This window comes from Carlito syrichta, unplaced genomic scaffold, assembly GCF_000164805.1.
Source record: "Carlito syrichta isolate Samal-C Ts95f unplaced genomic scaffold, Tarsius_syrichta-2.0.1 Scaffold311480, whole genome shotgun sequence".
NCBI lineage: Eukaryota > Metazoa > Chordata > Mammalia > Primates > Tarsiidae > Carlito > Carlito syrichta.
The window spans coordinates 33,094-60,913 of NW_007255576.1; the positions used below are offsets into that span (position 1 = coordinate 33,094).

Here is a 27,820-nt window from a genome sequence, read left to right on the forward strand (position 1 = left end):
TTTTTTTTTTTTTTTGAGTCAGGGTTTCACTCTGTCACCCAGGCTGGAGTTCAGTGGCACAGTCACAACTCACCACAGCCTCTATCTCCTAGGATCAGGTGATCCTTTTGCCTCAGACTCCCAAGTAACTGGGACTATAGGCACATGCCACCACACTCAGCTAATTTTTTGGTGTTTTGTAGAGACGAGGTCTTACTATGTTGCCCAGGCTGATCCCAAACTTCTGGGCTCAAGCAGTTCTCCTGCGTTGGCCTCCCAAAGTGCTGGGATTATAGGCATGAGCCACCACCCAGCCTGTTTTATCTTTAAGTAAGATTTCATTTACTAAAGCCATCGCGAGAGTATCGTACTGCTCACATTCTTAAAATTTTAATTATTATTTTCTGTGGAGATGGGGTCAGGCTGGTCTTAAACTCCTGGCCTCAAGTGCTCCTCCTGCCTTGATCTCCCAAAGTGCTGGGATTAGAGGCATGGACCACTGTGCCCGTTTTACTTTTTTTTTTGAGTTGGAGTCTCACTCTGTCGCCCAGACTGGAGTGCAGTGGCCACTCCTGGCCACCGCAGCCTTGACCTGCTGGGCTCCAGCAATCCTTCCACCTCAGCGTTCCAAGTAGCTGGAACTACAGGTGTGCGCTACCACACCCGGCTAATAATTTTTTGATTTGTTGTAGAGATGAGGTCTCGCCAAGTTACCCAGGCTGGTCTCAAACCTGCAGGCTCAGGCAATCCACTCACCTTAGCCTCCCAAAGGTGCGGGATTACAGGCTGAGCCACCGAGCCCGGCTCCGTTTTACATTTTTAAGAAATTTGATAATGTTAAATTTTATCAGATACACCTCCAGCCTTTAAAAGGGGTCTGTTTTGGGTTTTGTTTTATAAATAGAAATAATGTTTCACTTTGTTGGCCAGACTGGTCTCAAACTCCTGGCCTCAAGTCCTCAAACTCCTGCCTCGGTCTCTTAAAGTGCTGGCCAGGTTCTGTTTTTAATTGTCCTGTGGCTGCATTTTATCAATGCACTTTCTAACAGTGATTTTCCTGTATGAATCTCCACTTCCTGTATGAATCCAGCTTATGTTGGATTTGTTTACATAACCTTAGGCTCTGTTAGTGGAATTTTGTCATGCCCCTCAGTGAGTTAGTCTCCTTTCCTATTTTGTCACTTTTAATCTCTAGGTTTGGTGTCATAGTCCTAACTTTGTTCTTCTGTGCAGGTGTCCTTACAGACCAGTCTTGGGGCATGACAGCTGTTGACCCATGGGCCTCCTGGGGTGAGTCAAGAGCCTGTGTCCCCATCAACCTTGTTGTGGTCTTTCCTTGTGGTGATCTGGCACAGCTGGGGATTGGAAGTGGGGACTGAGTGGGGCTTTAGGGCAGGGGGTTTGTGGTCTAGATCTCTCTCTACAGAGCTGGAACAAGGAGGATCAGAAAACTCTAGTAAGGGATAAGGTGATGATCTCAAGGACAGGATCCATGAGCACTCATTTATGGCCATTTAGGATTTAGGCCCAGAAAGGCTGTGAGCAAAAACTGCTTCTCAAAGGTGGTACTGTATAGCGGAGGTCCCCAACCCTGAGCCACGGACTGTTAGTGGTTTGTGGCCTGTTAGGAATTGAACCGCACAGCAGGAGGTAAGCAGTCAGTGAGAGGAGCTCTGCCTTCTGTAAGGTCAGTGGCAGCATTACATTCTCATAGGAGTGCAAACCCTATTGTGAACTGCGTGTGTGAGTGATCTAGATTGCACGCTCCTTATGACAGTCTACTGCCTGATGATGTTGTTCCCCACCCCCACCCCTGGTCTGTGGAAACCAGTTTCTGATGCTGAAAAGGTTGAGGACCAATGCTATATAGCATAGGGGGTAAGTGAGAGATTCATGTGTTCAGACACTTTACTAATCTCCGGTCCTTAATTCTTTCACCTATAGAATGAGGAAGTGGATCTTTTCCTTTGATCAAGGGGGAGGGGCAGGCCCTTCTCAGCCCACCTCAGTGAAGGGCTTATGTGGGTGAGCTTCTGGCAGGGAGAGCTGCCTCCGTGACTTCTTTCTCCTTCTTTAGCTCTGTATCCTCAGAATACTGCTTGGCACGTTGAGGGGAGCCCGGAGGAGGAGAGGAGGGCCACCAGGCTCCCAACAGCCCAGGTCCAGGTGAGATGGGGTTTCCACCTATTCCTGAAGTGCTGCCTTGCTCTCAGGGATGAGTGTCCAGGTTACCCCTGGCATTTCCAGTTGAACTAGTTCCTTAATTTAGAACAGCTGGAGTTTGGGGAGAGAAGGAATCAGCTTTGGAAGTTTAGGTCGTTTTTCATGACTTGGAGCCTTGCTGTCAACCAACCTGTCCACAGTGTCTCTGACTGTCCCTGGGTTTTTGTAGGGGATAAGGGACAGCCCTTTTGACTGGTAGCTCCTTCCTCTTACCTCCTCCCACCTTCATTCATGCATTCACTGCCTGATTTAGGCTCATGCTGTGCAGTGAGCTCCATGCTTGCTGGGAAAGGAACAAGAACAGCCATGAGCTTCTACCCTGAGGAGCTACCAGACCCCTCTCCAGGGCTATTCACTCAACTAATGATGCCTGCTGTGGCAGCACATGCAGTGTGGGACATGAGAAGGCTGAGACGGTAGGGAGGGCCCAAGCCCTGGAGGAGGAGTTCAGTCCAGTGGATGCCTTGGGAGATGGGACAGAGTCTGCGGAGAGTAGCTGGGATCCTTTTGCTGTGGAGGGGGAGGCTGCCTAGGAGACCTGGATCAAGAGGTGAAAGAATGCATCCACCAGATGGAAACAGCCTGATGAGCGGGAATCTGGCCTCCTGCAGCAGTACAGGGTGTGTTTGAGGGGCTGGTTAACATAATATATGACCAGTGTTTGGGCAAGGATTTATTGTAGTTAGATTTTAGGCTGGAGAGGCCAGGATGAACTCAGCCAGGGCCTGAATACTGGAGTTGATGTGGGGAAGGTGTTATCTCCCTCCTCTCCTGCCTAGCCTCTTCACCAGTGGCAGGCACTTTTAAAAAGCTTCTTTTGGAGCTGGGCTCGGTAACTCAGCCTGTAATCCCGCGCTTTGGGAGGCTGAGGTGAGTGGATTGCCTGAGCCCGCAGGTTCGAGACCCGCCTGGGCAACTCAACAAGACCTCATCTCTACAATAAAAAAAAAAAGTTTCTTTTATAACAACTTTATTGAGGTAATATTTACATATTATAAGGCTTACCCTTTTAAATATAAGTATACTATGTGGTGGTTTAGTCACTCACTGTTCCCCTTATCCCCTGCCCCTGGTAACCACTAATGTACTTCCGTCTTTGTGAATTTGGCTATTCTGGACATTTCACATAAATGAAATCATATAATATGCCACAACCTTTTGTGTCTGACCTTTTTCACTTAGCGTAATGTTTTCAAGGGTCATCTGTGTTGTAGCTTGCATTAGTATTTTATTTCTTTCAATGACTGAATGGCGATCGTTTTTAACTTTATGTTTTCAGTTTTTTAGGGTTGTCTCCATGTCTCTAAATGGGGAATTTTTAGTTTTTCCTAATTCATCAAATTTCCATTCTTTTCATTCTTACTATGAAAGATGAGGAAAAATAGTCTCATTACTTAGGTTTTTTAAATTTGTAAGTTATTGAATCAAGCATATTTGAGATACTGTAATGTGCAAAAATATTTAACATCTCTTCTTACCTTTATACCTTCCTCAAATTAAAATAAATTAGTAAAACCTCCCACAATTTCAAAACTGATGAGTGAAGTGCATCATAACTCTGCTGTCCCCGCTTGACAGTGTTGCCATTCCCTGAGAATCAGAGAGGCCTGAACCACATGATACAGGGTAATTGTTGTGTGGCATCAGAACTTGGGCATCTGTGAGGTTTGCTTCTGTTACAATGTAGTCATTATTAGGTCCTGTAACAGAATCATAGGCAGTGAAGGCAGGCTAGCCTGAAAGACAGGCCCTGAGTCAGTATCTTAGGAGCTACAATTAACTGTAAGACCGGGCACAGTGGCTCATACCTGTAATCCCAGCACTTTGAGAGGCTGAGGTAGAATTGCTTGAGGCCAGGAGTTTGTGACCAGCCTGGGCAACAAAGCAAGACCCCATCTCTATGAAAAATAAAATTAGCTAGGTGTGATGGCATGTACACAATATAGTCCCAGCTACTTGGGAGGCTGAGGTGGGAGAATTGCTTGATCCCAGGAGTTTGAGGTTACAGTGAGCTATGATCACATTATTGCACTCCAGCCTGAACGAAGAGTGAGACCCTATCTCTTAAAAAAAAAAAAAAAAAAAGAAAGAAATTAGCTGTAATAAATACTTCGAAGAAGCCCTGTTATTCATTGTACTGTACGCTGCTGTTATTTTATGTGAGGGTTTCTGAGAATTATCAAAGTTAATGCTGAGAAAAATAAAACAATTAAAATAACAACACCCTCCATGTCTGAAGAGTTGTGATTTCTGAGAACATTTTCCTGGCCCCCTCCTCACACTCACTTTGGATTTTTCCCTGTGGAAAACTTGGACTTGAATCACATGGGTTTTTGAGATCTTCAGAAACACAAAGGAGCCCTACATCACTTTGTTGTTCCCTGCAAGTTAAATCTTTATTTGAATAAAATACTTACGTGGTGAAAACATCAAATGCTGTCATCCCTCATTATCTGAATAGTCTGTTCTTAGAAATGTGTTGAATAGTGAGGTATTAGCAACATAAGCCTGGGTTTCATTATTCTGAGGAGTAGGGGGAAATAATAATAGTGATAATATCCCAGTCCATCTAAAAACCCCAACCAGCCTCCCCAAATATGGAAACACTCTTGAAGCTTTCTGTAATAGTGGAATTCTACCAAAGAGGCCATCTGAATTGTCCCAGGTTCCACATAGGGGACAGCTATCAGGGTACTCAGATAATGAGCAATTGGGCAAGATTCTCTCAGCAGACATCTGAGCACCCTTGGTCTCTACTCCTTCAGACCCTCATAGAGTTGAAGTGTGTCTGATATGTTAGCAGATTCCTCAACATGCTCTAGAGTGCCTAGATAAACACATATATATGTACGAAGTAATGTGTGCAAGAATGTTGACAAGAATTTGGGTGAAGCACTTGTAAATCATCCTAGGATATGATTGCAAAGTGCAAATGCAACTCCTAAGTGTTACTTTGACTTGAACCCAAGAGCGCACTCCTTTCTGGGGGTGCGACCTTTCTCTTTCCTGCACCCGGACCTCTCAGTGTCAGTTAACATTGAAGCTCCTACCTTTGGAGGGTCCCTCATCACAGCTGGTAAGAAGGGGTGCCTGTCTTGCACTGTCTCTTCTAGTCTCTTGGTTTTGTGTTTTCCTTTGCAATCCTGGTGGAAGTGTTTACTGTAATTCCATAATAGAAAAGTATAAACGGTAATCAAGCCAGTAGCATCCCCATCACTGAATGAGCAATTAATGTTTTGTCATATATAATATATACATATTTTACATAGTTCTCAATCACATTGTCTTAAGGCAATATTTGTCTTGTAGATTCTGTTTTTACATAGCGAATTTACTTTCATATTCAAACTTAGGTAATAAACTATACACAACAACTCCACAGTCTATTTTTTGAACAATTTTTTCTACATGTAGTTTTTCTGTAGATTTCTTACTACTGTAAGGTCCATCCTTGTTGCTGAATACTACAGATAGGTCAGGTTCATTCTGTTTACACTGCTGGGTAGTAGCTGTCAAAGGAGTGCACATCTGTATTCATCTTTTGGATAGACTTTTAAGTCCTTTCCTTCATCATTTTTGCTGTTCCAGCCAGAGCTGTGTGAACATTCCTGTAGTTTAGTTTCACTCTGTGCACGTTTATCTAGTTTTTAGGCATAACACTAGAAGCACAATTTAACTTGGTTTTAAAGTGTGTATATTTTCATTATTACTAATGCTGCTACATGGCTCTCCAAAGGGGTGAAGCCACTTCTCAGTCTCCCCACTCTGGGAAAAAGTGCTCATTTCCCTGTACCTTTGTCAACACTTCACATCATCAGGTCTTTTCATTTTTGCTTACATCAAGACTGAAAAGGTATATTGCATGACTTTAATTTGTATTTTCTTGATTGCTGGTGAGGCTGAATATCCTTTGATATCTTTTTTTTTTTGAGTTGGAGTCCCACTCCATTGCCCAGGCTGGAGTGCAGTGGCTTGCTCACGGCCACCCCAGCGTCGACCTTCTGGGCTCCGGTGATCCTTCCATCTCAGCCTTCCAAGTAGCTGGAACTACAGGCGCGTGTTAACCACTCCTAGCTAATTTTTTAATTTATTGTAGAGATGAGGTCTCACCATATTGCCCAGGCTGGTCTTGAACTCACGGGCTCAGGCAATCCACTCACCTCAGCCTCCCAAAGGCACGGAATTACAGGCTGAGCCACCGAGCCGGCTCTCCTTTGATATCTTACTTAGCCATTTGTATTTCCTTTTGTCTCTGTTTCCTCCCCATCCCTAGATTTCTAGACTGACTTATTGATAATGTAGTTGTTTCACATGCATTCTGGATCCTGATTCTTTGCCATATATGAATTATCTTCTTCCAGTCTGTAGTTTGTCTAAACTTCTAGTAGTTGTTGATTAATCACTTGTTTTTTGGTATGTTTTTGTCAGATATATCTGTCTTTGTTTATGGCTAGTGATTTTTTTGTTTTGTCTTATTTAGCAAACAATTTCCTCCTGTACTTTTCCCTTCTGGAATTTTCTGTTAGATGGTGAGCCTCCTAAACAAATTGTTGCCTTTGATATTCCATGTCTCCATATTGGTGGGTAAGTGGAGGCTGATGATTATATTCTCACCATCATAGAACTATACTGTGGCTCCTCAACTGATTACTGTGTTTTCTGCCTCTTCTTCATATTCTGTAAGCTCTTTTTTGTTTTCTCAGGGAACCTCTTGTAGCGTCCTCCCCCATATTGGAATCTGAGAATAGGAATTAAGAGTTCATTCATTTAAAGTTGGATGTCGCTGCTGTCTACATGTAGATTCTGTGTCAGCTGCTGAGTTGGGTCTCTACCTGTGCATGAGGTGTTCCTCGAGGCCAAGAGTCCTCTAGTCTGTCCATATTTACCAGGGCATGGCTGTGAGACTGTGTGAGAGTCCCTCTGCTGAGCAGGTCTGGGTCCTGATTGGTGCCCACCACTCCCCCACCCTCCTGGCAAGACTCACTCTGGACGTTATGATCTTGGGTAGGCCAGGATCTGTGGGTCAGTTCTGCTTCTAGTTTCACTGGTATGGGGCTGTCAGGCCTCAGACTCACTCCCTCTTCCCCCATGTGGGACTAGAAGAGGTATCAACTCACCTGGGCACCTGAGAACTTCCCACACTCCACCTAAATCTGAGAATGCTCCTGGGAGTTTTGCCCAGTTACACGTGCAGGGTTGATGGTAGTACTGCCCACCAGGTAGGGCTGGCAAACCTATCCCCAATACTGACCTTTGCCCAACTGTTTTCACCTGACCCTCTCCGGCTTTTCTGGGGTCCTCCTGTAGCCAGCTCCTTCACTGTAGGTCAAAAAAAAACCCAGAAAAAATCTATTTCAACACAGTCTTTTTAAAACTGGGTTATTATAAAACATCTGAAAATTGTAACTTTTTTTTTTTTTTTTTGAGTTGGAGTCTCACTCTGTCGCCCAGGCTGGAGTGCAGTGGCATGCTCCCAGCCACCGCAGCCTCGACCTGCTGGGCTCCGGCGATTCTTCCGCCTCAGCCTTCCAAGTAGTGGGAACTATAGGCGCATGCTACCATGCACAGCTAGTTTTTTTATTTATTGTAGAGATGAGGTCTCGCCAAGTTGACCAGGTGGGTCTTGAACCCACGGGCTCAGGCTATCCACTCACCTCGGCCTCCCAAGCCACGGGATTACAGGTTGAGCCACCGAGCCCGGCCTTTTTTATTTATTATAGAGACAAGGTCTCGCTAAGTTGCCTGGGTGGATCTCTAACCCATGGACTGAGCCATCAAGCCCAGCCTTCTTTTTGTATGTATATATAAGATACATACTTTCATATTTGTGTACCTATAAATATTTCTGTGTATGTATCTAAGAGTTATATACCTTTTAGAAAATAACCATGATGGCCGGGCTGGGTGACTCAGCCTCTAATCCCAGCACTTTGAGAGGCCAAGGCGAGTGAATTGCCTGAACCCGCAGGTTCGAGACCAGCCTGGGCAACTTGGTGAGACCCCCCCCTCTACAACAAATCAAAAATTAGCCAGATGTGGTAGCACGCACTTGTAGTTCTAGCTACTTGGAAGGCTGAGGCAGAAGGATCACCAGAGCCCAGCAGGTCGACGCTGGGGTGGCTGTGAGTGTGTCAGGACACTCCAGCCTGGGTGATGGAGTGAGACTCTAACTCAAAAAAAAAAAGGCCATGATTTCTTTATCACACCCAGAAAAATTACTATTACTTTCTTAATATTACCTAATACCCAATCCATGTTCAGTTTCCCCCTTTTGTTCCTAAAATGTCTTTATAGTTATTAGTTTGCTCAAATCAGGATCTAGACAAAGTCCACATATTTATGTGTTTTGTTTGTATGCTGAAGAAACTAGGTCACTTATCTTGTTGGTTTGCCTGATTTTTACCTTCATGGGTTTCCTCCATCTGCTTTTTGAGTTGGAGTCTCACCCTGTCGCCCAGGCTGTGTCCTGTAAACTGGTAGTTAGACTAGAGGCTTGAGTAGATTCATTTGGTATTTTAGGCAAGAATGCTCCATATGTGGTTCTGGGTCCTTCCTACTTTGTTACATCTGTGGGCACATGATATCTGGTTCCATTTTCAGATGGTATGATGGATTGTTCGGTGCAGGTACTGTCAGACTGACCCCTCCGTTATAAAGTTCCCTGTCTGCTTTTCACGTGTGGCTGAGCAGTCATTGATGGTCATTGCCGATGTCCACTGTTTCATTAGGGGTTGCAGAACCACACTAATGATTTCCTTCAAAAAAGAATTAGATGTAATTCTTCTATTCCTTTTTGTTTTTTTAGAGACAAGGTTTTACTGTGTCACTACAGCTGGAGTACAGTAGTGCGATCCTGGCTTGAAGTCCTGGTTTCAAGTGATCCTCCCTCCTCAGCCTGCAGGGTAGCTGGGATTATAGGTACACACCACCATGCCCAGCTAATTTTTTTGATTTTTTTTTCAGAGACAAAGTCTCACTATGTTGCCTAGGCTGCTCTCAAACTCCTGAACTCAAGCAATCCTCTCTCCTCAGCCTCCCAAAGTGTTGGGATTGCAGGTGTGAACCACTGCACCCAAACAGCAGGGGACATTTCTAAAGGGGAGACTATTTATGAGGCATAGTCTCTGAGGGGGTGGGACACAGAGGCAAGGTTGACCCAGCCGTGGAAAGAGGATGGACTATCCTTACAGGCTACAGTAAGACTGAATGTGGAGAGTGTCAGCAGGAGTTAACTTTTCAGGGTAAGAAAATCATTGGAACAGAATCAGTTCTTAGTTTTAAGGCAATCGTGTGAAGGTGGAGGGGGATCTGTTCAGAAAGAATAACAGTCATGTACTGAAGACCCAGCCCTGGAGTCTGGCCCAGGTCAGAGATGACCAGCTTAGTGCATACACTGTGGCAAAGGAGGACTGCAGGAATGGCTGTATTTGCTTAGAAGATAAGTGACGTAGCTGAAGGGGTATGAAGGGGTGTGGTAGAGGTCCAGAGGACCTTTGGTTAGGAAATGGTTCATTGAACACACATATCTTTTCAGTGGGTGTTTGTCTTGGGGTTGATTTTGTACAGATGATGGAGGTAGATCAGAAGCCAGTTTCTAGACTGGGGGAGGATCATAGTGTGCAGACAGGTCATGGGGGCTGAGAAGCAAGCAGGGGCTGTGGGGCTTACGGTACACTCCCTGCCCCACCATGAGAATGCCCAGATACCTGAGGCTTGTGTTGGCTTCTTAAAAGGACTTAAAGGAACATGTTCATTGCAAAAATCAGACTTGGGTTGCCATTCCACTTCCCCTCAATATTTCCAGTTAATTCTGGTTCCATTAAAATAGAAAAGAGCCAGTTTGGATTGTTTTTAACTCAAGTATTTTTTAATGGCAGCCATAACAGATTCTTCTTGGCCTGGGCTGCTGTGGGCCATTTTTACCCTTAGCTCCAGTCCTTGGGACAGAAATGATCTGGGAATGGAAGCCTCGGTACTGTGACCAGGAAGACATCCTATGAATGTTCAGATTTCCCTTCCAGGTCCTCAGATCCTTATGTTGGAGCAAAGACTTCAGCCCCAAAGTCTCTGGCCTGCAACCAGTGCTCACAGCCTGTTTCTGCTCTGGTCCAGGCCTTATTAAGTGGCTGCATTTTCAGAGGAGGTGTCATTGCTCAGGTGGGAGTCCTGTTCACACTAGCCAGTGTGCCAGAATTGGACAAGAGTCAAGAGAGACCTTCTCATCTTTACTCTGGTTTTGTGGACCCAGGTATCTAATTCCCTAAGAGTAAACGCCAAATGCAGGGTCCTAGGTGGTTCCCAGTGAGACCTGATCCACATCAGATAGAATCTTGAATATTCAGGACAGTTCTTCTACATCCTGTCTCCTCTCCCTGGGGCTGTCAGCCTCACTTCATCCCCAGAAACATTGAAGGGGGTGCTCCCACGCTGAGAAGGACCATGTGTGCTCTTTTAGGAACCAGTGACCTTCAAGGATGTGGCAGTGGACTTCACCCAAGAAGAGTGGGGGCAGCTGGACCTTGTTCAGAGGACCCTGTACCGTGACGTGATGCTGGAGACCTATGGGCATCTGCTCTCTGTAGGTAAGGCAGGTGCTTCCCAAGTAAATGAGGCTATTCCCATTGCAGAGTCTTCAGCTACTGCATGTTTAAAAGCTCGTTGTGGGACAAGGAAAGTGTCTCAGAAGGGCTGAAGTGATCTTGAACCCTGAGGTTTAGGGACATAATTCCTAAAACTTATGAAGCACGAAGTGGGAAGGACCATGCTCATTCTGCCCAAGTGAGAAGTCACAGCAGGGAATAGGCAAGGGAATCTGTCTTTGGTTGCCCTGAAGTCTTGTTACACAAGTCCCGTGTTTTTACTCCATGTGTAGGGAACCAGATCACCAAGCCTGAAGTCATTTCCCTCTTGGAGCAAGGAGAAGAGCCATGGTCGATGGAGCAAGCATATCCTCAAAGTACTTGTCCAGGTGAGGGTAGGCCAAGTATGAGCAAGAAACTTTTCTCCAAGCCTTCCCTTTTGAGACATGGGCTAAGGCCATGAGGAGTTACCTTCCTCAGATACATTCAGAATTCTCTCTGAGGAGCTTTCTCCCTTGTATTGACTTGCTGCTTTTGGTTTAGAGTATAGATGCCCCCACCTTCTTAATAAAAGAGCAGTTTTGTGTGCTGCAGTTTCTCTCCCTTGCCATCTACTCTCTTGGTGGTTCTCATATTCTCTGCTGTCCCTTTCTCTAAGGTGACTTCTCATTCATTTACCTAATTAAACACGCCTATTTCCTTTATTGCCAAACTTATAGCCTATAACCACAGATGTATCTTCTAAAAAACAAATAGGTTTTTAAAAATATAGGTAATATTTGAAAAACTCAAAGCTATAAAAATATATAAGCTGAAAAATCTCATTTCTGCTCCCTGCTCTTTTTTTTTTTTTTTTTTTTGAGTTGGAGTCTCACTTGGTCGCCCAGACTGGAGTGCAGTGGCCGCTCCCGGCCACCGCAGCCTCGCCTGCTGGGCTCCGGCAGTCCTTCTGCCTCAGCCTTCCGAGTAGCCGGAATTACAGGAATGCACTACCACGCCCGGCTCATTTTTTGATTTATTGTAGAGATGAGGTCTCACTGCCCAGGCGGGTCTCGAACCTGTGGGCTCAGGCAATCCACTCACCTCAGCCTCCCAAAGGCGCGGGATTACAGGCTGAGCCACCGAGCCCGGCCTGCTCCCTGCTCTTATCTACATTATACAGACACAAAGAGCACCACACAGGCACATACACAGGTAATCACTTTTACTATTAATTTTTTTAGACCTGGCATTGTGGCTCATGCCTGTAATCCCTGTACTTTGGGAGATTGAGACAAGATTGCTTGCATGCAAGAGTTGAAGATTAGCCTGGGCAATATAGTGAGACCTCATCTCTGTGAAAAACAAAATAAATTAGCCAGACATGGTAGTGTGCACCTGTAGTCCCAGCTACTTGGGAGGCTGAGGTGGAACGATCTCCCGAGCCCAGGAAGTTGAGGCCATGGTGAGCTATGATTGTGCCATTGCACTCCAGCTTGGGCAACAGAGTGAGACTCTAACTCAAAAAAAAATTTTTTAGTGAGACTCCAACTCAAAAAATAAATAAAATTTTTTTTTTTGAGTTGGAGTCTCACTCTGTCGCCCAGACTGGAGTGCAGTGGCCGCTCCTGGCCACCGCAGCCTCGACCTGCTGGGCTCCGGCGATCCCTCCACCTCAGCCTTCCAAGTAGCTGGAACTACAGGCGCGTGCTACCACGCCCGGCTAATTTTTGATTTATTGTAGGGATGAGGTCTAGCTAAGTTGCCCAGCCGGATCTCAAACTTTTTTAAAGTTATTTTCTTAGTAGTAGTCCTCGGGATTACAGTTAACGTCTTAATTTATAGCAATCTCATTTGGATTAATACCCATTTAATGTTGATGGTATATCAAAACATTGCATCTGTATAACTCTGTCCTTTTATGCTGTTATTGCAAATTTGTAAAGATGTACTGCAAAGATGTACATTACATCTTTATTGTGTGTCCATCAGCATAGATTTATATCTATGTTGATATCTATGTTGTCTTTTAAATCAGATAGAAAAAGGAGCAGCTGGATGCAGTGGCTAATACTGTAATCCCAGCACTTTGGGAGGCCAAGGTAGGTGGATTACTTGAGCCCAGGAGTTCAAGACCAGTATGGGCAACATAGTAAGACCTTGTTTCTACTAAAAAATTAGCCAAGTGTGATGGCTCATGGTCCTAGCTGCTTGAGAGGCTGAGGCAGAAGGATCTTGTGAGCCCAGGAGGTTGAGGCTGTGGTGAGCCACGATCATGCCACTGTATACTAGCCTAGGTGACAGAATTCAAAAAAAAAAAGGAGCTACAAACAAAAAATATATTTATGCTATGCTATCTTGTTATATTTACATATGCAATTACCATTATTAGTTTTTTATTTTAAGTTATTGTTAGTGTTCTTTCATTTCACCCTGAGGGACTCCCTTTAGTATTTTCTGCAGGGCAGTTTTGCTAGTAACAATATCTGTCAGATTTTGTTTATCTGGGAATCTTTTGATTTCTCCTTCAGTTTTGAAGAATTTTGGAGGATATAAAATTCTTGGTTCTTTTTTTTTTCTTTCTTTCTAGTCTCCATGGTTTCTGATGAGAAACAAGCTGTTAATCTTATTGAAGATCTTTTATTTATTTATTAATTTTTTTTTGAAAGCAGGATTTATTGAGAGAACAGAAAAGCTCCCACAGTGGGAAGGGACCCAAAGGAGTTGCCCGAGGATCTTTTATATGAGACAAATTTCTTGCTGATTTTAGGATTCTCTCTTTGACTTTTGACAGCTTAATTATGATGAATATGCCTGTCACCTTCTAGGCTGGAACTTTTTAAATCCCCTATGGACATCTTATTCCTCAGCTTTTCCTTTTCATCTTGTTGGTTAGTGTGTTTTTGGCCCCACCTATTTGCCTTTGCCTATAAATGTTTGCCAAGTAGCTCCTCTCTAGATGCTTTAACACCATGTAAGTTCCCTATCAGGCAAATCAAAGACCAACCATTCCAGTGGGGTCTTCCAGGGAGCCACCAGGCAGGTCCAGTAATGACTGTTACTTGGGAATGAGACTTTGAAAAAGCTCCAGCTTTGTTCTGCTCATTCCAGTACTGGAAGTGGGTGCTGTCATATTTCAAGGCTACACTGGCGCTGGAGAGCTATAGATGGGACCTGGGTAAGTTAAAATACCACGCAGTTCACTGTTCTTACTGATATTCAGTCAGTTTTTTTAATAGTTGTTCCCTGGTTATTGCATGGCTTTAATCTTTAAATCTGAAAAGTAGATTGTGACATTTTTTGCCAGTTTTTTAGTTACTTTTATGGAGGGGTGAAATTTTAGTATTTTAGTTGTCGTTACCTTGACATTTTCACTGACATTCTGCCCCAGGTAATCACTTGTACTAATTTCTTTTTTTTTTTTTTTTTTTTGAGTTGGAGTCTCACTCTGTTGCCCAGACTAGAGTGCAGTGCCTGCTCCCAGCCACCGCAGCCTCGACCTGCTGGGCTCTGGCAATCCTTCCGCCTCAGCCTTCCAAGTAGCCGGAATTACAGGCATGCGCTACCACGCCCGGCTGATTTTTTGATTTATTGTAGAGATGAGGTCTCGCTGCCCAGGCGGGTTTTGAACCCACGGGCTCAGGCATTCCACTCACCTCAGCCTCCCAAAGGTGCGGGATTACAGGCTGAGCCACCGAGCCCAGCTAGTAATTTCTATTGTATGCTTAACAGAGTTTGTTTATGCAACTGCAAGCATATAGGAATTTTCAGTTACTTTTCATGTTTTTCAATGGTAGGATACTATACACATTATCTTTTTTTTTTTTTTTCTTTTTTGCCAGGCTGGAGGGCAATGGCGTGATCACGGCTCACTGCAGTCTCAACATTCTGGGCCCAAGTGGCTGGGACTACAGGTGCATGCCACCACTCCTGGCTGATTTCTTTTTTTTTTTATGTAGAGGTGATGTCTCACTGTGTTGACCAGGCTGGTCTCAAACTGAGATCAAACAATCCTGTTGCCTCAGCTTCTCAAAGTTCTGGGATTACAAATGTGAGCCATCCTACCTGGCATTATCTTGTTTTTTTTTGAGTTGGAGTCTCACTCTGTCGCCCAGACTGGAGTGCAGTGGCCGCTCTCGGCCACTGCAACCTAGACCTACTGGGCTCCGGTGATCCTTCTGCCTCAGCCTTCCGAGTAGCCGGAATTACAGGCATGCGCTACCACGCCCGGCTGATTTTTTGATTTATTGTTGAGATGAGGTCTCACTGCCCAGGCGAGTCTTGAACCCATGGGCTCAGGCAATCCACTCAACTCAGCCTCCCAAAGGCGCGGGATTACAGGCTGAGCCACTAAGCCCGATTTATCTTGTTATTTTTAATTGAACAGTGTGTGCCACAATCTCTTCTTGAGTCCCAAAGGTGGAGATCTCCCACCTCCTGTAATGAAAGGGACTTTTGTGGAATCTCACCAGGTGTCCCCTATTCAGATCAGAAACTTCTCCTAAGAGCTCATGAATTCCAGTATCTTTAATTTTCCTACCCTCATTGCTGCCCATTTTCAGTTACCATCCTAGGCCCTGTGATCCTACCACCTCCATCCTTACACTTTTCCCATTTTACAAAGCATCTCAGTGGTTTCCTTGATTTCACTAGAACTAGGAATTTCATCCCTTTTTTTCTAGATGTTTCACCATCTTCTTGAGGTGTGTTTTTGGGGCTAGCCTTCTGCAAGTCCTCTAAGCTGGTGTTGAAGAGTCATCTTGACTTCTTGCACTTTCCTCTTCAAGAATAATCAAAATAATCCCTCTTCAACTCCTGAGATTTTCTTTCTCTGAAATGTTTGTGGTATCATCCTGGTTCCACCAACATCAGCCTCAGTCAGGCCTCTTCCTCAGAAAATTTCAGCTCATGTTGATGAGGAAATTCTTACTTGTTATTGAACTGTTAACACCTCAGGTGTTATTTCCAGATTTCTGTCTCTTAAATATTTAATTATTAGGTCCCCATCAGTAAACCTACAGTGATTCCAGTTGCCTTTTAATAAACAAAGCAATTAGATTTTAAGACCTTCCAAATTTTTACTTTTCTCATTTCCTGAATAGCTCCTATAGTTGATTCAGCTGGCATTCTTACTGTCTTCCTTACGTGTTGGTTATATCATGCATGAACTTGTATTTAGGCTATATCCAAGCCATGCTTGAAGGTTGAGCTCATGTCTTTTCTCTTGTATGAACTATCCTTGAGTGCTTCTGTCAGTGCTTGATCTCTATTCCTGTTCTCCTACCTACTTAGCATCTATAACCCCACCATCTTTCAGTGTTATTTCATGTATATTGTTTGGTATGTCCTTTTTTTTTTTTTTAGTTGGGGTCTCACTCTGTCGCCCAGACTGGAGTGCAGTGGCTGTTCCCAGCCACCGCAGCCTCGACCTGCTGGGCTCTGGTGATCCTTCCGCCTCAGCCTTCCAAGTAGCTGGAACTACAGGCGTGCACTATCACACCCGGCTAATTTTTGATTTCTTGTAGAGATGAGGTCTCGCCAAGTTGCCCAGGCGTGTCTCGAACCCATGGGCTCAGGCAATTCACTCACCTCAGCCTCCCAAGGCACGGGATTACAGGCTGAGCCACTGAGCCCGGCTTTTTTATTTTATTTTTTTAGTTGTGTATTCTCACTCTGCGACTCAGATTGGAGTGCAGTGGCATGCTGCTCATGGCCACTACAGCCTCGACCTGCTGGGCTCAGGTGGTCCTTCCACCTCAGCCTTCCAAGTACCTGGATCTACAGGCATGTGCCACCATGCCCAGCTAATTATTTATTTATTTCAGGCAGTCCTCTCACCTCTACCTCCCAAAGTGCTGGGATTACAGGTGTGAGCCACTGCACTATGTCCTTCCATCACATAGATTCTAACTTCCAGGGAGACCATACTTGCTTGCCTATCTCTGGTACTGGTTATTTAGTAGGCCACAAGTGCTGAGTGAATGTAAAGTTAAGTAAGAATTGTTCATTCAGTCTTTTGTTTGGTCAGGGAATTGATCATCTTTTTTATTTTTTATTTTTTTTATTTTTTTTGAGTTGGAGTCTCACTCTGTCGCCCAGACTGTATACAGTGGACGCTTCCGGCCACTACATCCTCAACCTGTTGGGCTCCAGCAATTCTTCCGCCTCAGCCTTCCAAGTAGCTGGAACTACAGGCACACGCTACCATGCCCAGCTAATTTTTTTGATTTATTGTAGAGATGAGGTCTCGCCAAGTTGCCCAGGCAGATTTTGAACCTGCGGGCTCAGGCAGTCCACTCACCTCAGCCTCCCAAAGCATGGGATTACAGGCTGAGCCACCGAGCCCGGCTGATCATCTTCTATTTTTAAAAGTTTCTACTGGAAGGATTTAAAAGCTATATAAAGACCATTCACTAACTTTTAAGAGCTGAGTTTGAAGTTGATAATAAGTGCCAGTTCTTGAGCAGAGCCTCTTATGATGAGCTTAGGGCTCGTGACCATAATCCTAGTGTTTTGTTTGACTGAGATGGGGGCATCACTTGAAACTGGGAATTTGAGACTAGCCTGGGTAACATAGTAAGAACTCATCTCTACAAACAAAAGGACTTGGGTAGTAAAAGGGGGAAAATGCTGCAGAGTGAAAAGAAAAGAGGAGAAATTTAGAGAGAGGGTCTAGGTCCTCTTGAGATGTGAGGCTTCAGACCTGTGTCAGGCTGAATAGTGACACCTTCCCACCAAAGATGTCTGCATTCTAGTGTCCAGAATTTGTGAATAGGGCAGCTTATGTGGCAAAAGGGACTTTCACATTTAAATAAATTAAGGATCTTGAGATAGAGAAACAACCATCCTGGATTATCTTGGTGGATTCTAAATGTAATTTTTTTTTTTTCTGAGTTGGAGTCTTACTCTGTCACCCAGACTGGAGTGCAGTGGCTGCTCCCGGCCACCGCAGCCTCGACCTGCTGGGCTCCAGCAATACTTCCGCCTCAGCCTTCCAAGTAGCTGGAATTACAGACATGCGCTACCACGCCCGGCTGATTTTTTGATTTATTGTAGAGATGAAGTCTCGCTGCCCAGGTGGGTCTCGAACCCGCGGGCTCAGGCAATCCACTCACCTCAGCCTCCCAAGGGCGTGGGATCTAAATGTAATTTTAAGGGTCCTTATAAGAGTGAGACAGAGCCGGGCTCGGTGACTCAGCCTGTAATCCCGTGTCTTTGGGAGGGTGAGGTGAGTGGTTTGCCTGAGCCCGCGGGTTCGAGAACTGCCTGGGCAACTTGGCGAGACCTCATCTCTACAATAAATCAAAAATCACCCAGGCGTGGTAGCGCGTGCCTGTAATTCTGGCTACTCGGACGGCTGAGGTGGAAGGATCGCCGGAGTCCAGTGGGTCGAGGCTGCAGTGGCCAGGAGCGGCCACTGTACTCCAGTCTGGGCTACAGAGTGAGACTCCAACTCAAAAAAAAAAGAGTGAGACAGCAGGGTCAGAGACAGAGGAGGTGTTATGACAGAAGCAGAGGTTGGAGTGATGTGCTTTGAAGATGGAGGCAGGAGCTGTTAGTCAAGGAATGCAAGCAGCTTCTAGAAGATAAACAAAGGCAAGGATACAGATTTTTCTTAGAGCTCCTGGAGGGCGTACAACCCTGCCAGTAACTTCCTTTTAGCCCAGTGAAAGCTATCTTGGACTTCTGACTTTCAGACTGTAGGATAATATATTTGTATTAAGCCACTAAGTTTGTGGTAATGAGTTACAACAGCCAAAGGGAACCAACATAGACCCCTTTGGTTGTTGGAAAACAGATACCTCAGCAGTGATAATAGGTTGCTCTTGTATACTGAACTGGCCAGGCATCTTGCTGGATTCACTCTCTTTAATCACCAGAAAAGTCCTCTGAGGATAGTGGTAGAATCAGTATTTAAATGCATATTAGCAGATTTTATCTCTCATGTGTATTTCATCAAGCTATGTTGTGTTTTCAGCCATCTCTGATATTATTGTTCTAAAAACAATTTTCTAGTTGTTAGAAAAATTGTAACTTTAGGAGTATCCTTAAACACGATATTTGCCTTTGGGGCTGGTAAATTGTGTGATTGACTAAACTCTATGAAATAGGAAGTATGTGATAGCATTTTATCACAGATAATATCCTGGCTTGAAGCCTTGCTTGGTGATTTGCTCTCTTAACCCCACCCCCTCCTTTTTTTGGCATTTGCTCAGATGGGGAGTAGAAGGATATTATAAATTAATTAGGGCACTAATAGTTAAAACATTACTTGCTAAGGGCCTGCATGCTCATCCACCTTTTATTAACATGAAAGGCTCTATTCTTACTTGTTCATCTTAGTAGCATTCACTGTGTCCTTTTATCAGGGGTCCTCAAGACCACCTCTAGGTTCAGTAATTCACTAGAAGGATTCACAGGACTCAAAAATCATCATACATAGGATTATGGTTTCTTACAGTGAAAGGATACAAAGCAATATTGACAAAGGGAAATGTGCAAGGGGTTAAGACCAGGTGCAGGCTTCCAGTATTCCTTTCCCAGTGGAGGTACACAAGACATACTTAATTCCTCCAATAAGTTGTGGCAGCATGAATGAAATGTCTACTAGGAAACTTGCCTCAACCTAGGACTCTAGGGTATTTATTGGGGGTTGGTCATGTAGGCACATAGTGCCTGCATAACTGACTATGGAACTCCAGATCTTTCCAGAGGGGAAGCAAGTGTTCACTATAAATGACATTATTTGCATAAACTATCTAGTGAAATTGGTATGATGTAGTTCAATGCCTTGAGCATGCAAACACTCTTATTAGTAGAACGCTCCAAAATCTTAATTCCCAGGAGTTGGCCAAGGCCAGTCATGAAACAGGCCATCTTAAGAATGTGCAAGGTTTGAATAATTCAGGCCTGTAGAGTTAACTGTTTTCTACATACCCTTATTCTGGTCTTGCTTTTCATGGGAAAGTACTCTTGTATGGTTTTCTTTTCTTTTCTTTTCTTTTTTGTGAGTCTGAGTCTCACTGTCCACCCAGGCTGGAGTGCAGTGGCAACTTCATGGCCACCGCAGCCTCGATCTGCTGGGCTCAGGCAATCCTTCCTCCTCAGCCTTCTAAATAACTGGAAATACAGGTGTGCACTACCACGCCCTGCTTAATTTTTGATTTATCTCACCTAGTTACCCAGGGTGGTCTCAAACCCCTGAGCTCAGGCAGTCCTCTTGCCTCGGCCTCCCAAAGTGCTGGGATTACAGACTTGAGCCACTGCTCCCGCCAGTTTTATTGAGTTTTCAGTACACACGTTGTATTCTAAGTTAACTCTTGTTCACTTTTCGCTTTTCTCCTCTTCCCTATTTTGATCTTTCTCTGAGTTCTAAGTCTACTTGAAAGCAAATTTATGCTTGCCTTTTTGATAATATAGACAATAAATTTCACCATTCTCACTCTATTTTAAGGTCTTTCTCTATGCTCTCACAGCTTTTTCTGTCTATTTCAGAATGGATGAGAAGTCTTGAAAACAAAGCATTGATCCCAACCCAGAACATTTTTGAGGAGGAACAATCCCATGGCATGAAATTGGAAAGATACATATGGGATGATCCTTGGTTCTCCAGGTTAGAAGTTTTGGGATGTAAAGACCAATTGGAAATGTACCACATGAACCAAAGTACGGCCATGAGGCAAATGGTCTTCATGCAAAAGCAAGTGCTATCTCAAAGAAGCTCTGAATTCTGTGAACTTGGGGCAGAATGTAGCCAGAACTTAAACCTTATTCCATCTCAGAGACTTTCTCAAATAGAACATTTCTATAAACCTGATATACATGCTGACAGGTGGAGATGTAACTCAGCACTAATGTATGCAGATAAAGTTACCTGTGAAAATAATGATTATGACAAAACCTTCTATCAGTCCATTCAGCCTGTTTACCCTGCAAGAATGCAGACTGGAGATAATCTTTTCAAATGTACTGATGCTGTTCAATCTTTTAATCATATAATACATTTTGGTGATCATAAAGGAATGCATACAGGAGAAAAACTCTATGAATATAAGGAATGTCATCAGATATTTAACCAGAGCCCATCATTTAATGATCATCCAAGACTTCATATTGGAGAAAACCAGTATGATTACAAAGAATATGAGAATATCTTTTATTTCTCATCCTTTATGGAACATCAAAAAATTGGTACTGTAGAGAAAGCATATAAATACAATGAATGGGAGAAAGTCTTTGGGTATGACTCGTTCCTTACTCAACATGCAAGTGCTTATACTGCAGAGAAACCCTACGAATATAATGAATGTGGGACATCTTTCATATGGAGCTCTTACCTTATTCAGCATAAGAAAACTCATACTGGAGAGAAACCCTATGAATGTGATAAATGTGGTAAAGTTTTTAGGAATCGTTCAGCCCTTACTAAACATGAACGGACTCACACTGGAATAAAGCCCTATGAATGTAATAAATGTGGAAAAGCCTTTAGCTGGAATTCTCATCTTATTGTACATAAGAGAATTCATACAGGAGAAAAACCTTATGTTTGTAATGAGTGTGGGAAGTCTTTCAACTGGAATTCACATCTTATTGGACACCAGAGAACTCATACTGGAGAGAAACCTTTTGAATGTACTGAATGTGGGAAATCATTCAGCTGGAGCTCCCATCTTATTGCCCATATGAGAATGCATACTGGAGAGAAACCCTTTAAATGTGATGAATGTGAAAAAGCTTTTAGGGATTACTCAGCCCTTAGTAAACATGAAAGAACTCACTCTGGAGCAAAACCATATAAATGTACTGAATGTGGAAAATCTTTCAGCTGGAGCTCCCATCTTATTGCCCATCAGAGAACTCACACGGGAGAGAAACCCTATAACTGTCAGGAATGTGGCAAAGCATTCAGAGAACGCTCAGCACTCACTAAACATGAAATAATTCATTCTGGAATTAAGCCCTATGAATGTAATAAATGTGGAAAATCCTGTAGCCAGATGGCTCACCTTGTTAGACATCAAAGGACTCATACTGGAGAAAAACCCTATGAATGCAATAAATGTGGAAAGTCCTTCAGTCAGAGCTGTCACCTAGTTGCTCATCGGAGAATTCACACTGGTGAGAAACCCTATAAATGTAATCAATGTGAAAGATCCTTTAACTGTAGCTCTCACCTTATTGCACATCGGAGAACTCATACTGGAGAGAAACCATATCGGTGTAATGAATGTGGGAAAGCATTTAATGAGAGTTCTTCCCTTATTGTACACTTGAGAAACCATACTGGTGAAAAGCCCTACAAATGTAGTCATTGTGAGAAAGCTTTCTGTAAGAATTCTTCCCTTATTATTCATCAGAGGATGCATAGTGGAGAGAAACGCTTTATATGCAACGAATGTGGAAAAGCCTTTAGTGGGCACTCCGCCCTACTTCAACACCAGAGAAATCACAATGAAGAGAAACTGAATTGAATTGATGTGAGGTTTTTCTTTTATTGTACATTTGATAACTCATTGAAAAAACTAGAAATATAATCAAGAGGGGACACTTCATTGGAAGTTCAATAAGACTTCTATTATTTAATAGAAAATATCTTCTTAGAAGAAACCCTATAAATGAAAAGAATAGAGAAAAGCTTTCAGCAGTTATGTAGCCCTTATTCAAAATCAGATAATTACAGTGAAGGAAACTCTAAACTCCACCAGGAATCCATACTTGAAGAACATGACTGTGGGGAATGAGGCATCTTTTAGCAAGAGCTTTCACCTATTTATAGATTTGTGTGAATTTTTAAAGGAAAAACCTTATGCGGAGAAAAGTGTCTTGACTGGAAATATACTGTTTGCATCAAGCTAGAATATTAGATGGAAAACTTTAACACTCTGTGTGTGATTATAGAAATACAGATTTTGCTATTGTAAGATTTTGCTATTTCTAGGTGCCCTTTAAGAAATAGAATATGAAATACTAAATCTGAATTTAAGAATAAAATAGTATTGAATGGGGTATTTACTGTTGATCAAGATTAACCTCTTTAGCAAAGATCAGTAAATGAAATTACTAATGGTGGAAAAGTTATTGCCTAGAAGTATGAGACTCATGTTGTTGGACAAAAGGTAATACTTAATAACCCAGTGTGTCAGTGTCCATTGTTTACTCATTACTTCATTGTTGGGCACTTAGTTTGTAATTTTTTAGGTAATCACTATGAATTATAATTATGGACACCACTTCAATATATGTAACGTGAAGGAATAAAAAGGTCACAGGATTGTATATACATATTTACCATGTCCAAAAAACATGTATTTGGATAAGAACCTGAGAAATTAACTCAATTAATTTAAGATTAAAAAAAGTTTTACAAATACATATAGCACTTACATTGTGCTAGGCTTTGTTTTAAATGCTTTCCAAGTATTAACAGTCCCCTTAACTCTATTAGATAAGTACTATTATTATCCCAGTTTTACAAATGGGGAAACTGAAGCAGAAATGTTGAGGAACCTACCCAAGGACCGCAACTAGAAGGAGTGAAGCTGAGATTATTTGGCTTCAGAGTTTATGTTTTTAACCACTGTGTTATGCTGCCTCTCCAGTGAATTTTTTTTTGTATTTTTTTCCCTTTTGTTTGGTGTTTCTATAGTTGAGATTTGATAATAAAAAGAAAATTCTAAACAATGAGAAAGTTGCCTGGTTCCTGTGTCCTAAAGGATTTCTGGTGGCATGAGACTAGGATCCCTTTGGAATATGAAGAAGTCTGGATCGGACATTCAGAGTCATTGTATATTCTGGGTCCTTAGTTACCTTGATTTCACTGCCCACAATCCCAAGGATTTCAGGGCAGGAGGGCATGGAGGACTCACTGGTTTGGACAATCCCCTTCATGGGTTTAGAATGCCTCTCATAAAGCAAGGGTGTTCATTCTATTACGTAATCGGACACCACTGCTCTTTGGAGCACCATTTCTCAAGGTCTCCTTTGAATTCAGTGTTTATTTTTTCTTTATCTTTTTCAGATGAAAAGATTATGATAGGAGGAAGAGTCAAAAGGGAAGGGAGGTAGCCAGTCCCCTTAAAGGAAAGATATCTCTGAGAACTCAGGTGAGAAGGGGTGAGATGAATCCAAGGACTTGGGTGGCATTACTCCATAAATATGTCCTGTATTTTCCCTAAGTTCAGGTTGTAACAAGGGACCATGGATCCTGGGTAGGCTTCAAGGGTATTGAACAGAAATCTGGAGTTCATTAGGTTCATCTAATCCTTAGGGGATCTGACTCCCCAGTGGTTGAGAAATGATGGCCTACTGATATAATGGGGAGGCTGTGCTCACCCTCTGACTCCTCTAACTTGAGCTCTCTTAGGTATGTAATATTTGCTTCCTTACCTTTCAGGGTCTGATGTCACCAATAAATGTTACAGGAGCAAATTAAGGTTATTTATGGATTTCTTACGTGATTTGTGCAAAGACCCTTGGAGAGAATAGAGTTAGCAATATCTCTATAAGAGAAAGTGGCAATAATGTATGTAGAATCATACATCCAGTGTGATACGGATATTCTAACACAGCGAATCCAAATTCTCTGATTCAGAGATTTCCAAGGGATTTCCTAAGTCATGCCATATTCCACCAGCATCCTGGTAACTTACTTTACAACCTTACTACCATGCTTATTACCATTATTATTTGAGTTGGAGTCTTACTCTGTCACCCAGACTGGAGTGCAGTGGCACACTCCCGGCCACCGCAGCCTCAACCTACCGGGCTCCAGTGATCCTTCTGCCTCAGCTTTCCAAGTATCCTGAACTACAGGCGTGTGCTACCACACCTGGCTAATTTTTGTTTTTTTGTTTTTTGAGTTGGAGTCTCACTCTGTCGCCCAGACTGGAGTGCAGTGGCCACTCCTGGCCACCGCAGCCTCGACCTGCTGGGCTCTGGCGATCCTTCCGCCTCAGCCTTCCAAGTAGCTGGAACTACAAGCGCGCGCTATCACGCCCGGCTAATTTTTTTTTATTTATTGTAGAGATGTCTTGCCAAGTTGCCCGGTTGGGTCTCGAACTCGTGGGATCAGGCAATCCATTTGCCTTGGCCTTCCAAAGTGCTGGGATTACAGGCTGAGCCTCTGAGCCCAACCTATATATATATATATATATAATTTTTTTTTTTAAAGGGCCTCTTGTGGCTTAGCCCACATCACAAGTCAAAAGAAAGTTCCAGACTTCTTCCTGAAAGTATTCCCCCACCACATATCACATACAGCCTTCTATAACACTGAAGTATCAACACTGACTTCAATGTTCCCTTATGTCCAGTACTCCCAGGTCCCCTTTGTCTCCCTCCTTCAAACCCATATATTACTTAGGTCATTGCCCTTTTTTGACCCCATCTTCCAATCCTCCCCAACTCTGACACTTGCTGGGCTTGCGCTCTCTCAGCTGTGAGTCTACCCTAAGCACATTGTCTTCCTTCCCAGGGTGACTGCTTTCTCTCCCACTCTTCTTATTCACTGTTTTCAGACTGTCCTCTGTTCTTTCTCCCTAAAACTCAGTTCCAACTCTTGGGTCACCAGGTGATCAGCCACTACTTCAAGCTGCAATCATACCAGTGGGTCACTCAACTGCATATCTCGATTTCAGCACGTGCCTTACCACATCTAAAATCTCCCGAATCATAATACTTCCTGATACCAATATCCATGTTATGATTTTTTTATGTCCTAACCTCACTATTCTTTGACCTCTTTTCTGCCCATAGTTTTACCCTCCACCCTCCCACAGCAAGTTGCTCCCATTGTCATTCCTGGAACTATCTCAACAGTGATGAACTCCTTCACCAATCTGTTTCAAGCATCTCTTCCTGAGCTAGTTGACTGTTTAGTACTTAGATTCAAACAATCCTGGACTGAACCTTCCCTCATGGCAAGTCCCAGTAGATGAGTTTGCTTCCTATCTTCCTGAGAAAATAGCAATCAGCAGAGGCCTTCCATAACATCCCTCCTCCTCTACCCTCTTCTGCACTGTCAGTGCCTTTATATGAGCTGGCTGGACCTGTGCACCAGAGCCTGTACACCTCCGCTACTCCAGGACATCTCCCCTATTTCCTGTATCATTAATTTTCCTCTATATACTAAATGATTCTTGTCACTGTGCAAACATACTTCTAAAACAAAACTTTCTTTTTTATTTTTTGAGTCGAGGTCTTTGTTGCCTAGTCTAGAGTACAGTGGCATGATCACAGCTCACCGCTACTTCAAACTCCTGGGCTCAAGCATCACTCCAGCCTCAGCCTCCTGAGTAGCTAGGACTACAGGCTCATGCCACCACACCTGGCTAACTTTTTGTAGAAACGGGGTCTTGCTATGTTGCCTAGACTGGTCTGAAACTGGGTTCAAGCAGTCCTCCTGCTTCAGCCTCCCAAAGTGCTGGCATTACAGGTGTGAGCCACTGCACCTGACCTAAAACATAATTCTTGATATTACATACTCTCCAAGTTTCTGCCTCATTTCTCTTCACTTTAGACAGCAACATTTCTTGAATTGTCCATTCTTGCTGTCTCTGCTTCCTTTCCATTTTTTCTTGAGCCCACTTCAAACCCATCTTGCTGCTACCTGACCACATTGCTAAATGCCGTGGTCAATTCTCAGTTATCCTCTTCCTTGACATCAGCCACAGCATTTTAGCCAGTGGACAACTTCCTCCTTGAAATATGTTCTTCGGCTTGGTAGCTCAGCCTGTAATCCCACGCTTTGGGCGGCTGAGGTGAGTGGATTGCCTGAGCCCATGGGTTTGAGACCTGCCTGGGCAACTTGGCGAGACCTCTTTTCTACAATAAATCAAAAAAAAATAATTAGTTGGGCATGGCGGTGTGCACCTGTAGTCCAGCTACTTGGAAGGCTGAGGTGGAAGGATCGTCTGAGCCCAGCAGGTCAAGGCTACGGTGACTGTGAGCCAGGGCAACAGAGTGAGAGTTGGACTAAAAATAAAAATAAAAATAAGGCCAGGCTTGGTGGCTCAACTTGTAATCCTAGCACTTTGGGAGGCTGAGACAAGTGGATTGCCTGAGCCCACGAATTCGAGACCAGCCCAGACAATTTGGCGAGAACTTGTCTCTACAATAAATAAAATATTAGCCGGGCTTGGTAGCTCGTGCCTGTAGTTTCGGCTACTTGGAAGACTGGGGCAGCAGGATCGCTGGAGCCTAGCAGGTCGAGACAGAGTGGTCTAGCCTGAGCGACAGAGTGAAACTCCAACTCAAAAAAAAAAAAGACTAATTTTAAATTTTGTTTTATTTGCTCTCACACGTCTGCTTCTGATGGAATCTGTAATGCAGTGTGTTATTTTTCTTTTGAAATAGTTAGGCTTAAGCTGGGCTCGGTGGCTCAGCCTGTAATCCCAGCACTTTGGGAGGCTGAGGTGACTGGATTGCCTGAGCCTGCGGATTCAAGACCCACCTGGCCAACTTGGCGAGACCTCATCTCTATAATTAATCAAAAAATCAGCTGGGCATGGTAGCATGCTGCCTTCAGGCCAGTCACCCACCCTGTAATTTCGGCTAGTTGGAAGGCTGAGGCAGAAGGATCGCTGGAGCCCAGCAGGTCGAGGCTGCAGTGGCCGGAAATGGCCACTGCACTCCAGTCTGGGCGATGGAGTGAGACTCCAACTCAAAAAAAAAAAGAGAGAGAGAGAGAGACACTAAGGATGTGTGAGCACAGAGGACAGGCTGTGTGAGAACACAGCGAGAAGGCAGTCACTGGCAAGCAGAGAGGTCACCCCTGCTGACACCTTGACCCTTGGACTTCAAGCCTTCAGAACTGTGAGAAAATACATTTATTTTGTTTAAGCCACCTGGGCTGCTTTTTGTGATAACAGCCCTCGCACACTAGTACAGGGGCATTCAGGCCAGAGTAGGGAGAGAGGGGTCCCCAGATCAGGCAGGCTGTGGTCACAAACCCTAGGTAGGCCTGTGTCACCCATGACCTGAACTCTGAACTGGAGACCCACAGGGTCAAAGCCAAGAGCTCAGTGGAGGCCAGAGAAGTCAGAGGAGCCCCCCCCCCC

General features: G+C 43.8%; 1 protein-coding gene across 3 annotated transcripts in view; it reads left to right on the top strand.

The window, feature by feature from the left end:
• The window catches only part of ZNF606 (zinc finger protein 606), a 24,658-nt gene extending 1,211 nt beyond the window's left edge, over nt 1–23,447 (top strand). Inside the window, exons 2-6 of one of the 3 annotated variants that reach the window (XM_021717899.1) lie at nt 1,213–1,269; nt 2,057–2,145; nt 10,658–10,789; nt 11,075–11,170; nt 20,256–23,447. In XM_021717899.1, coding sequence (XP_021573574.1) covers nt 11,137–11,170; nt 20,256–22,234 — 2,013 coding nt within the window. In that variant the 5' untranslated portion in view covers nt 1,213–1,269; nt 2,057–2,145; nt 10,658–10,789; nt 11,075–11,136 and the 3' untranslated portion in view covers nt 22,235–23,447. The remainder of the gene's footprint in view (nt 1–1,212; nt 1,270–2,056; nt 2,146–10,657; nt 10,790–11,074; nt 11,171–20,255) is intronic. The other 2 variants (XM_008068695.2, XM_021717898.1) reach the window with 2 other exon arrangements.
• Nucleotides 23,448–27,820: the final 4,373 nt, after the last annotated feature.